Source organism: Brassica oleracea, chromosome C6 (assembly GCF_000695525.1).
Source record: "Brassica oleracea var. oleracea cultivar TO1000 chromosome C6, BOL, whole genome shotgun sequence".
Taxonomy (NCBI): domain Eukaryota; kingdom Viridiplantae; phylum Streptophyta; class Magnoliopsida; order Brassicales; family Brassicaceae; genus Brassica; species Brassica oleracea.
This window is the reverse complement of record NC_027753.1, coordinates 827554-840592: the sequence shown is the minus strand read 5'-3', so window position 1 is coordinate 840592 and position 13039 is coordinate 827554. Positions and strand designations below refer to the sequence as shown.

General features: G+C 40.5%; 1 protein-coding gene and 1 pseudogene across 1 annotated transcript; one reads left to right on the top strand and one right to left on the bottom strand.

The window, feature by feature from the left end:
• Window positions 1-7832: 7832 nt before the first annotated feature.
• On the top strand, window positions 7833-8410 carry LOC106299813 (annotated as a pseudogene).
• Window positions 8411-8675: 265 nt separating this feature from the next.
• On the bottom strand, window positions 8676-11174 carry LOC106297145. Its single transcript, XM_013733428.1, has 6 exons — window positions 11010-11174; window positions 10863-10892; window positions 10126-10761; window positions 9432-10038; window positions 9083-9330; window positions 8676-8987 (listed from the first exon to the last, which is right to left on the bottom strand). Exons 1-6 carry the CDS (start codon window positions 11172-11174, stop codon window positions 8676-8678), a joined length of 1998 nt encoding a protein of 665 aa, XP_013588882.1.
• Between the last annotated feature and the right edge of the window lie 1865 nt (window positions 11175-13039).

Sequence of the window (13039 nt, the reverse complement as noted above, 5' to 3'; positions counted from 1 at the left end):
GAACGTGAGATGGGTTCGCTACGGTATTCGGGAGATAGCATCGAAGGACAGACGAGAATGCATGAACTGATGTCGTATCGATGTTTCGGAAGAGCTCGGTCGCTACGTAGCGACCGAGCTTCGGCTCAAGCTCGGTCGCTACGTAGCGACCGAGCTCCGGCTCGAGTTCAGTTGCTACGTAGCAACCGAGCGGAATGGACGTTTGGTCGCTACGTAGCGACTGAGCTTTGGATCGAACTCGGTCGTTACGTAGCGACCGAGCAGAGCACGTGTTTGGTCGCTGCATAGCGATCCTTCTCGAGCTCTTGTCCGATGATTTTCGTTTCTTCCGCAAAGCTTTTCGTAAAGAAGAATCTATTTCGAAAAAGTATTTGTCGAAGAATTTTTCTTCTTCGGAGATTTGGACGTTAACTTCGTCGTAATCGTTTTCGACCCCAACAGGAAGCGGGCCTGGGAGAGTCTTCCTAGGGCGAATGCAAATTGCATAAGCGGAGCATGATGAAGAGCGAATTATTATTCATCAGTGAAAAACCCAAAGGTAAATCTGAAAACAACCTTGAAGATCTAAAAGAGTTTTCAGATTCTTTACCAATTTTTGATGAGTATGATGAAGAGCTAATTGAAAGTTTGATGATTTATGAGGATAATTGTGATCTTCCTTTTCGAGAACCTGATTTTATGTTTGATAAAGAACAGACTATTGCAGAACTAACCTTTTTTGTAACCGGAGCATCCGAGTAGTCTTGTTCTATTTTCACAGGATTTTGAGGAGAAGCCATTCGACTACCCACATCAAGGACCGCTTCTTGACACCAGGAGACCCATGGACGTTGATCTATATCCCATATTTGATGAGGAAGATGATTACTTGGACGAACTTCGTCCTACCTTTGATGAGAAAGCACCAAGCATGACATCCATCATCATGGAGAACCGACTTTGCTTTGAACTCGGCATAACTCCTACGCTTTTATCCAAAGAGCACTGTAAGGAACTTTGTATCATCAGTTCTGTGCCTGATCTGTTTGATAAAGTCAGTTCCAATGACAAAACATTCTGGTCTTGATCATCTTGAAAAGTTGTTTGAGCTTGATTGGCAACAACTAGTTTTCTGCCCTAGAAAATCGTTTGATTCCTTTGTCTTCGAACAAAATAGCTTTAGTCTGAGTTCTTATGGACATGCACTGATCACTGGTCAATTTTTTGCATCCACTTGTGCCTTGGACGAATTCATGGCTAAGACCTTGCTGGAACAGAAATCACCTACAGTTGAAACCGATTTTTGTGATTCTGTTTTGAAGTATGATATCTTGTGTGTTCAAACAAATAGACCTTGGCTTGTGTTGAAATCATTGCTTAAGAATTATGTCACTTTGAGCTTTGATTTACAACACATTCTTTGAAAAATATATTGAGCCTTTGATAAGTGATTCTCAGTCTGAACTTACTCTTTTGTGTTCTGATTTTGAGAGGGATAGGCACGTTTTGAAAATGTTCAATATTATTTTGTTCCTTGATACCATTCTGGTCTGTAATGCTTACTTTGATGTGATCTTTGAAAGGCTGAATACGTGTGCTACATGTTCTAGGGAAAGAAACTTTGATTTCTTATTTGAACAAGTACATGTCTTGCACATATGATCTTGGTATTCTAGTTTCTGTTCTGAGTGTCCAGGATAAACAGGTTCAGTCTCAAAGAAGTGTAAGGAACAAAAGTATAGACCATGCTTATCAGCCTAAGATTTGGAGATGGAAGTACTTGAGGAAAACAACATCAAAACTCCAAGGAAGTTTCTTTCCAAAATTTTCCTTCACTATATTTTACATGTTCTTTAGATTCTTTTTTCCTCATTCATTTCTTTTGATACAGGTAAAATAGATTTGAGGTCAAATCCTTTTCAAGAGGGAGGGAATGATGTGCCCTTGGGTAGCGCACCGGGCAAAACAGACATGCATGGCTTGATCATGAGAAGTTTCAGTCAAAGAATTTATTTAGTCAAGTCTTTGTTTCTATTTTCAATGCCTTGTTTTTAGCACATTCTTCTTTGGACTTCTACAACTTGTAATCCTATATATAGGGCCTAGGAGCCACGAAATAAGACAAGCTTTTTCCCCTTTTATTTGAGTTTATCTCTTTGATCTTTGTAGAACACTTCCGTGTTTCTTTGTGAGGTTATCTCCGAGTAAACAACCTCTAATTCGTTGGACCTGTGCGTCATATCAGGCAACGTTTAGAAATCCTTCTTTTGGTGGACTTGTGAGTCATATCAAGCACCAACTGAAGTCTGCTAGTATCACTGGGCCATCCGCAACCCATTGTGTCACCATTCAATCCATCAGTTCTCCCTTTTGGCGAGTTCATATCCCTTAAGTCCGATTTAGTGATCCTTCTCTAATTTAGGGTGTATCAAGAACCGTGTAACTCATCTAACATATCATCTAGACGAGGGATAGGATGTATGTACTTAACTGTGATGTTGTTGATGGCCCTACAATCAACACACATCCGCCAGCTTCCATCCTTCTTTGGAACCAGTAGTACTGGTACAGCACAAGGGCTGAGGCTCTCCCTGATGTGTTCCTTCTCTAGGAGATCGTTGATCTTTTTCTGGAGCTCCTTGGTCTCTACAGGATTGGTCATGTATGCTGGACAATTGGGTAGCGTAGCCCCTGGTACGAGATCAATCTGATGCTCAATACCTCTGATGGGTGGTAATCCAACTGGACAATCTTCTGGAAAAACATCTCTATAGTCCTGCAAAAGAGTTTCAATCGAGAGGAATAGACACTGCTTGATTAGTCTCAGTTAGTAAACCCTTATAAAGAATCAGTACCTACGAATGTTGATTAGACAAGGCATCTTTAAAGTCTCCAGAAGTGGCCAATAAGTTAAGATGGCTTACCTGATCAGCTTCTTTTACCAGCAAGGCCTTTGCAGCAGCCTCTGCTTCATCACGCCTCCGTTTGAGGCAGATTTGATCTTCCTGGACTTCTTGTGGTGTTAAGGGAACCATTGTGATCTGTTTTCTTCCATGGCGAAAAGAGTGTCTGTTGGTGAAGCCATCATAAAGTGCTTTCTTATAATACTGCCAAGGTCTTCCCAACAAGATGTGGCTGGAGTCCATGGCTAACACATCACAAGTGATCTCCTCCTGGTACCTTCCAAAAGAAAGTGGTACCTTCACTTGTCTAGTAAGTTTCAGCTCGCCAGTGTCATTCAACCATTGTAGGAGGTAAGGTCGAGGATGTTTTTGAACCGTAAGACCAAGCTTGGCCACCAGTGTCTCACTTGCAGCGTTTGTACAGCTCCCACCATCAATAATCAAGCTGCATACTTTGTCCTTGATTAAACACCTTGTGTGAAACAAGTTTTCTCTCTGCTCAGTCTCTTTGGCTTTTGACTGGGCATTCAAAGCTCACCTAGTAACTAGCATCTCTCCTTTGACAGGGTACCCTACATCCTCTCCGTCAGTCTCTTCTCCAGGCTTCTCATCCTCCGAAATGACCTCACCATTTTCTAAGACAATCATAATCATCTTACTGGTGCAATCACTAGCATAATAGCCATAACCTTGACATCTGAAGCACTTGATTCTCCTGATCCTAGTCGGTGTAGCTGTTTCCTTTCCCTTGTCCTCACGGATGAATTGATTACTAGTTGACCTAGATGCAGAACTAAAAGGATAGAGAGTGTTACCTCTCCTTTTATTTTGTTGTTCAATAAGGATTGCCTTATGAACCATCTTCTCAAGAGTATTGTAATCCTGCATCTCCAATCTGTCTTGGATATCTCGGTTTAATCCATCCAGAAACTAGCCATAGTGGCTTCAACATCCTCCTCAATCTTGGCTTTGATGATGAGGGTTTCCATCTCCTGGTGATACTCCTCCACACTCTTAGAACCTTAAATCAATTTCTTGAGTTTCTTATGAAGATCTCTGCCATAATAAGCAGACACAAATCTTTCCCTCATGACCCCTTTCATCTCATGCCAAGAGGTTACTTGTTCATCACCATCTCGCCTTCTGATGTTTGAAACATTCTGCCACCAGTTGATAGCATAGCCTTCAAATTCAGTAGCAGCTAGTTTGACTTTCCTCTCCTCAGTGAGCCTTCGACATTTGAAAACAGATTTAATCGTTTGCTCCCATTCTAGATAGACATCCGGATCAACTTTGCCTTGGAATGGTGGAGTCTTGAGCTTAAGATTTCCAAAGTTATCTTCCCTCTGATGCCGTCTGTTATTGAATCTGGGAGGGCGCTCATCAGCTACATCTTCTAGTTCATCAGCTACCCCAGCAGGCGCTGCTCTCCTGGCACGAATGGGTTGTCTTGCAGCCACTTCCCTGGCTCCGCCAACTACTCCAGCGACTCCATCTGTACCTGCAAGTTCATTGTTAGGAGGAATAACTTGAGCATAAATTTGTTCAGCATGCCCTTGTAATTGGCGTGTGACTTCAGCCATCATTGCTTAGAATTGCAACTGATCAAGAGAAATACGTTGAACTGGTTCGTCCACATGTTCTCCTTCACGGCCAACCTCGGCCATCTTTCCTGCAACAAGTTCGCAGCAAGGGGTTAGTTTAATAAAAAAACTCTCACTGACTCAATTTTAAGCATGTGCTCGTAACCTTGCTTTCCCAAGAGTTCAGATTAGATCAAAGCTCAATCACCTAAGATCTAGCTACAACCTAAAGTAATTAGATAGGAAGATTGCAAGATTTTTGGCGCCAGCTGACTTTACCACCCTTAGCTGGATTTTTCTTCAGCTAGTTGGATTTCTCTTCAGCTTATGTTTATATTATTTTTTATTTGGATCAGAGATCTCTCTTTTTTTTTTTTTTCTAGGGTTGGCTCAGCTGACTTACAACAGATAGAAAGAGAAGAAGTATTTGGTGGTTGATAGATGAGAGACACGAGTAGAAAGCAAACCCTAACCTCCAAGGAGCTCTGATACCACTTGGTGCGTCCTGATAAGCTTTACTGCTAGGATCTCTTGGATGGTATGGTTGTTAGGATGACCTGAGAGGCTACTAGCACTCCTGGCTGATGGAACTTCTCTTCAGAGTTATGGAAAGACTCTAAAGATGCTTAGCTACTCTCTAGACGCAGGATAACCCTGTGTAGTGTCTGAGATGGATCACAATAGATCACTCTACCTTATGTGAAAGTTCAATGTTCTTAGGCTGAACAGAGAAAGCACTGGAACGACACAAGCAATCTGGTTAAGGTTTTCTTTGATAAAAATTATGTCTCAACCATAAGCGGCTACAAGAATATAAAGAAGAAAAGCCACCCCCTAATCTACCCTAAACAAACCATAATTGGTTTGGTTTAATTCAAATCCTAATTGAAATTGGTTTTGTAATCCTAATACTAATTGAAATTGGTTTTGAAATCCTAAACTAAAGTGGTTTAAATTAAATACAAACCGAAACACTTTAAACCAACATGCTGCCTCTTCTTTTCTCTCGGTTTCCTCCTTCTCCTTAGGCCTCACAAGATTGGCTATATGCTCAATAGTCTCTTTTTGAGCTTTGGCTCTAGCTCTGGTGATTGGTCCAAAAGTTGTTGTTGTTGTCGTTGGTCTGTGAGCTGTTAGTTGTCTGGCTGGAAGTGCCTTTATCGCCTGATACAAGGTCAATTAGCTCCTCCTCCTCTGACTCAGTATCACTCTTGGTCTCCCCCCCCTCAGCTCCTCATCAGTTAGCTGCTCATCCATGGTCGTACCACTTCATCTCCGAGAGTCCCAAGTAGATCCAATGGAGGATCTTGATCCAGCCATAGGATCCTTGGCTTCCACTGTGGGCATCTCCAGCACTTCAGAGAGCCTTTGTTCTTCAACAGCAACACCACCTGAGACTTCTTATGACCAAAAGCGTCATCAAAAAGGAAAGATAAAAATGAGCAAATAAGGAGATGAAAGAAACAAGAATCATAAATATTGGAGAAATGTATAAAAAGAAACTAACTTATAACAGATAAGAAATAAAACCCTCTTTCTAAACGAAGGGTGACATGATAACCTGTCCACAAACGATTCAGTTTCCAAGAAAGAAAAGTTGAATCCCTTTTCACATCAATCGAGTTTCGGATCAAATTGACAATTAATTTGAGAAACCAAAATCTTGGATCGGGTTTTGAAATCTACAGAACACCGGTCTCAGATACTCCACCATAATCAATACCCGACATGGCTAGCAAACTGAGACACACCAGACTCCAGGGGGCTACTATTGGAGGTGGGTTTCCTCCCACTCCAAACCCGGTCCTAGTGTCCGACCCAATAGTTTAAAGGCTCGATAAGATGATGACATGACCAAGAAGAAAAAAAGGCCCACCCCAAGGTTGAAATAAAGTCAACGCCGATCTGACCTAGTCAACCCAAATCGTAAAACCAATCGAGACATTAAAAAGGTCTTCAAGGCACCAGATATTTTCCGGAGATCGTGCCACCATTATGACCCTCTTGAAAACTGCTATAAAGGGACGAATAAGGAGAAGAACAAGGGGATCCAAGTTTCTTACATGATAGCTAATCAATAACTCTCGAGCTTACTTGTATTTTTATCCATTTTATCAAAATTGTATATGTTCAGAGATCAGTAATATACACTTTTTCCAACAGAAAACTCAATGAGAAGAATGCAGAGAAGTCCACTTACTGTTTATATATATAAAAGGCTTGAATGCACTTATGGTTAGTGCATGTCTATGCATGTGTTGTGGTTATTATCTTAATAGTGAAGTTTATTTCTTTGTATCAACTTTAAATTCTTTTATTTTTCCTATTAAATTATTTTTTCCTTAAAAAAACCTAGAGAAATTATTCAAAATGACTCAAATTATACATGTAATGACTAGAATAACTCTTATAATTTTGTATTTACTAGAATAACTTATAAGGGAAACAAAAATACCAAAAAACCAGCCTAAGCCCCATTATTTACACTTTTGCCATTATATTTTATTTATAGAAATAATTTTTTAATTGTGTATAAGCAAAAAAATAGAAAAACGATTTCTCTTTCGCAGACGCAAGGAACGACGCCAAAAGAGATTTTTTCTCCGACACTTCCATATCCGATCTCCGACACCTCCTTCTCCATCACCACCTTCGAAGGTCACGGTCGTCTTCAATTCCTAACACCCCCATTACGTCTTCCTGTTTTTTGTCGTTGACGAACCCTAACTCCACACCAACGATTTATGTCACCACCGCATTCAATTCCCAGAAACTTGAAGCCGTAAGTCATAAATCTATCCTAATCATGTTTGATGTTCGGGAATTCGGCCAAAAAAAGCACGAACTTTGCACAAATTGCCAAAAGAAACATGGGCATATTTGCTGGCCAATAAAACACTTTACTTTTGTTGACTTTTTTAGTTTATTAAGAAACTTAGGATTGACTGACCAGATTAAAACACCGTTAGCAGAGTTAACAGATATTTTAGACGGCATTAAGTCAACGTTAATTTTGGGCGTTTACTTATACGACGTCGTTTCATCTCTTTGTCTGATTAAAGACAAATGAATGAAACGACGTCATTTTAGGTAGTTTTGTTATTAAAAATTTGTGCTTCCATAGAATCGAACTCGTGCACTCGTGATTAATGGTAGGGGTTGTGCCACTGAGCTAGTGGACCTTTCAATGGATTGACGAACATAGTTCTTTTTAAAATAAGAAATCCGAGTTAAATGAATCAAAATGAAACGACGACGTTTTCTCTTCAGATGTCTATAAACCCTAATTCCCAAAATCTTAAATTCCCAGAAGCTAAGCTCGATTCTCTTCAATTTCTTCCTTAAGAAGCTTGATTCTCACCTTTCCTTCTTCGAGTATCGCATGATGAGTTCGGGTTGTGAGGATTCGTCTGTGAATACGATGGGTATTCGTGGTATTCCGGAGAAATGGGACTGAGGTCGAAGCACTGGGATATACACATCAAAATCGAGGCAAAATCCAGGAAGAACTTTCTTTAGATGCCCAACGTTTCGAAATGTAAGTGTTTAATTTGATTATGGGTGCCATTGATTGTGTTTAAGAAATTGTTTGAACATAAAGCTTCAATGGCTAGGTAGCGAGATTTAATAGTCAAACATGATTCTATTTGTGTCCAGGATCACTTGTATAAATGGGTAGATGAAGCTGTTTACGAAGAGGTTCACGATGCATTGCCAAAAGTTGAGTGCTTTGCATTGGATCTTATGAAAATTAAAATGGAGATCGAAGGCATCAAAACTGTGGAAGAAGAGTTGAAAGAAGATGTCAGGAAGGCGAGCAATGAACTTAAGAAGCTGAATGTGATCATGAAAGTGGGTTTTCTGATCGTTTGTTTAAGCATTGTGATATGTCTTGTGTTGATCATGCTTGATAAAGCAAATGGGTTGTCTTTGAAAAGCTACTAGGAGACTCTGTTTATGTAACTCTAATGGTTTCAGTGATTTGGACTCATGGTTTATGTAAGTCTAATGTTTTAAGCCTCTGTTTATGTAATTCTAATGATTTGGACTCATGGTTTATATAAGTCTAATGTTTTAAGACTCTGTTTATGTAATTCTAATGATTTGGACTCATGGTTTATGTAAGAACACACCAAAATAAAAGAGTAAATAACCACAGCCTTTCAATGTTGTTCCAAAAGGACAAATGAACACACCAAAAGAAAAGAAACTAGTTCCACAAGAGACTAAACAGAGAGTAGTTCCACCAGAAGAAAAGATAACACACCATCATCAACACACAAAAGAGCAGATAACACACCAACACACAACAAAACAAAAGAGTAGTTCTTGTTCCAAAAGCATTTAAAACTGATCTAAGAGAACCATCTTCCCCACGCTTGAGCTTGTGAGGATTGACCATGTGAAGATTGGAGAACTTCCCACGGTGATGCTTGAGCTTGTGAGGAGTGAGCTTGTGAGGATTGAGCTTGTGAGGATTGAGGAAATGAGGATGAGAATGGATGTTGGGAGCCTTGTGACTCTTCAAAATGTAGTCCATGTATCATATAAATGAATTGTCAATAACCTCAAAAAAGTCAGACACATTACCAATAGCTAAAAAACTAAGACCCTAACCTGATTTTTTCTTGGTCTGCCTCTTGGTTTCTTAGGTGGACTCTGAACAGAAGCACTCTGGCATGTATTCTTGTAGTGGCCTTCTTCTTTGCAATTAGAGCATGTCATAACTCTGTTCACACGGCTCAGCTTGGTAGTAGACACTGTCTCATTGGTTCCCTTCTTTCTATCATGGTTTTTAGGCCTACCAGGATTGCCGTTTCGATTAGGTGGTGGAATCACACCTAATCTATTGGTCTGAGGCCACTCTATCATCCCATTTACAGTCTTATCTCATAACTGTAGGTTTCATGCCACTTAGGGGTTGTGTAGCAAGGAGCAACAAATTCAGAAAGTTTTATGCCCACACCAAGGATGACCTTAGCAGCATGGACGCATGGAATACCATTGATTTGCCAGCTTCGACATGCACAAGTCTCCTTCTCCAAACTCACAACAAATGAGTGGCCTTTATACTCCACCTCAGTCTCTGGCCCAATTGCCCAAGGCAGTCTACACTCTTTGGATTTCTTCTCAACCCTATCTAACTCTTTATGTGTCTTCTCGGTGAATCTGGTCTTCCTATCGTCAGCCATCTTAGACCTGTTGTAGTTCCTAGTCATACTTTGGCGCCTTATCTCCTCTAATATGTCTAGCAGAGGCTTCTTCCTAGCCTCCCTGATGGTCTTGTTGAAGGACTCACACAAGTTGTTCAGATTATCGTTGCAGTAGGAGCCTATCTTGAAGAAAGCTCTAGACCAAGTCTCTGGCTTTGTCTTTATCAGAGATGCATGTGCACCTGAATCATAGGACTTAAGCTCCTCCATGTTGTACTTGAACAAACCAGGAGTGTAGCTCCTTGCAATGAACCAGAAGAACTTTTGTAACCTTAGATCTTTTCCACCTTTCCTCCAGTTCTCGTATATATGGCGACAACACTGCATATGCTCAGCTTCTGGAAGGAGGGTATGAACTGCCTTCGCTAATCCTTACAAGATCAGAGATAAAAAAATCAGAAACAAGAATCAAACATTCCAAAAAAATCATGAAAGCAAAGTGTTTACCTTTTGTTTGTCAGACATTATAACAAAGGCTTTCCCATCTTCCAATCCCAAATCCAAGGCCAAATGCTTCACAAACCAATCCCAGTTTGTATCATTCTCTATCTCCACTACAGCCCAAGCAATAGGGACAATCCTATTGTCTCCATCTCTTCCAACCGCAGCCAACAACTGCCCCTTGATGTCCCATTTCAAAAAAGCTCCATCTAAGCCAATAACTAGCCTACAAGTCTTCTTCCATGCTTCCTTTTGTGCTTGGAAACACATGTAGAGCCTGTAGAACCTCTGCTGGCTTCCAACTGTGGCTCCTGGAATGGTCTCGATGTCCATGGTTGATCCAGGATTGCTCCTCAAGATCTCTTCTTGGTAATCCCAGATTTTATCAAAATGCTCCTCATGGGTCTTCCTCCTTTCTTTCATCAACTTCGTCTTGGCCTTAATGCATGAGGTTTCTTTGGCTTCCATCTGATACTCCCTCAAGATCTCAGCCTGTATCTCCTTTGCTGTGAGCTTAGGATTCAGCCTTAACCTCTCAGAAAATAGACTTGCAATTGTTGACCTCTTAAGTATCTTGGAATGCCCTGTCTTATCACACTTATGGTCATTGACGTATGTCTTTACCATCAACTTCTGTTTCCTCTTATCATAAGAACAGTAGACCATCCAGGGACATGGACCCTCATCATCTCTCATCTCAGCAGCACATTTTGCATCCAATCAATCTACTGGATCTGTAGTACTTGATGTTGTATCTGGTTTTGAGGGTTTACCTGAGACAAGCATGTTTGAAGTCCTCAGCATCTGAAAATGTCTTGCCAAGCTGAAGGAGCTCCGCTGGATCAGTGTCTGCTCTGTAAGCTTGAGCAGGTATCATCATCTGATGACACAGGATCAGGAATTTTATCATCATCCCATGCATCATCATCCCCTTCGTCTTCATCAACCTCACAGTCATCATTTCTTGCTTCATCACCAAAATAAAGACCCAAATCTCTATTGTTTTCTTCCTCAATGCCAGCAATACCATTCTCATCTTCACTTGGAGGATTCATCTCATTTGCTCACTCTGGGGACATTCTTCTTTGTCTTCACTTGGAGGATTCATCTCATTTGTCTCACTCTGGGACATTCTTCTATGTCATCACCATCTACCTGACTCTTCTTTGAGTTTCCAGGAGGAGCCACAGTTGACCCACCATCGACCTTCTGCTTCTTTGATTGTCTAGGAGACAGAGTTGAACCACCATATGGTGTCCCACGCCTCGTGGCCCTCTCCGGAGATGACACAGGCGACCCATATGAAGTTACCCGCCTTGTCTTCGACGCCTCTGTAGATGCCAGCATCGATTTCCCTTCAACTCTTTTACTCTTCCTCGATTTCTCCGGCGATGACAAACTCACAGAAGCACCGCCTTTTCCACGAATCACCGATTTCTTTGATTCAAACACGCTCCCATCACCACCTTTTCCACCCTTCTTTGACTGTTGAACCGCTTCTTCAACTCCGTAATCGGAATGCCTCAGCGATCTCCTTACCTCCTTTCCATTTTTAGTGAACTTCGTCTTTGCCATCTCCTCACACCACGAGAAGATCAGCGCTTTAGGGTTTTCAGAGAGAAAAATCCCCAAATCGATTTGGGTTTCTGAGAAATTAGGGTTACGTTTTTTTTTAATTTCAATCATCCACATATTTTGATCAATAAAAATAAATCTCTATGGTAATCTCTCGAAAATTCCACTAGCTCAGTGGCAAAAACCCCCTAAGGACCACAAGTGCAGGAGTTCGATTCAATCGAACAACAATTTTAATTAAACAAAACGACGTCGTCTTGAGATTTTTTCTTAAACAAAACAAATGGATGAAACGACGTCGTGTTACCTAATGGCTTAATGGCAACATTTAACGTCTAGTTAACACTCTCTTAACTGTGGGTTCACGGTGTGTTAATATGGTCAGTCCATCCTAAGTTGCTTAATAAACTAAAAAAGTCAACAAAAGTAAAGAGTTTTTTTGGTCAGGCTCGAGTACATGTTTCTTTTGGCAATTTGTGCAAAGTTCGTGCTTTTTTTGGCCGAATTCTCTTTGATGTTCTTTGTTGTTAACATTATTTGACTGATTGCATTTTTAATTTTGAAAACCCTATTTCACAAATCCCCTTTTCCTCTGAAGTTGAAATCCAAAAACTGTTTATTTGTAAAATCGACTAAGCATTGAATTCATAGATTAGCAATACGGTATTGGGTTTGTTGTTTATTGAAAAACCTTTGTTTCTATATAAGACAGCAATGACTATTGACACTTTGTACTGACTGTAGCCGATCGTGTTCATTGTTTATTGCAGGTTGGCTTCATCTTCTGCCATTAGAATGTATCCTCCGCGCTTATACAAAGTTGGGAAAACACCAATTCACAACAAGAGTTATTTAAACGATCAAGAAGATGAAGATGTATTGTTTTCCGGTGTAGCCAGCGGGAGAGCTGGTGTATCATGCTCTCCTTTGGTGACTTATGCCGACTATAACCAAGAAAGGATAGAAAATCAGATTTGGATTATGAGGCCAAGGTTAAGACGTATAGGATTAAATTCTCAATTTCTCTCGTGTGGGTGAAATTTACTCAAGACAAAACAAGAGAAATAGACTGAAACATGCTCAAGACAGGACATGATCAAGAGTGTGCTGAGATGGGGATTGACTGATTGAGTTTCTTCTCTATTTTAGTTGCGGGGCTTGTAACACTCAAAATTTTAGCATCTTGGAATGAACAAAAGAAATCAAATACCGTGTTGTTCCCTAAAAGTTTATTGGCATTGTAAACAGTTTAAATTGTTGATGTCATCCACGTCCTCTTTTGAGCACACAGCGGGGTAGTAATAGATCACATCTTCATTTTTTTTTACACTAACAAAGAAAACAA

What these genes read in the sequence shown, in the direction of transcription:
- LOC106297145 (XM_013733428.1), bottom strand. Translation starts at nt 11,174, where the DNA reads ATGAATCCTCCAAGTGAAGATGAGAATGGTATTGCTGGCATTGAGGAA. An exon ending in TAATGTCTGACAAACAAAAG is followed by an intron (nt 10,039 to 10,125) that starts GTAAACACTTTG and finishes GGATTAGCGAAG; the next exon opens with GCAGTTCATACCCTCCTTCC. An exon ending in GCAGACCAAGAAAAAATCAG is followed by an intron (nt 8,988 to 9,082) that starts GTTAGGGTCTTA and finishes TACATTTTGAAG; the next exon opens with AGTCACAAGGCTCCCAACAT.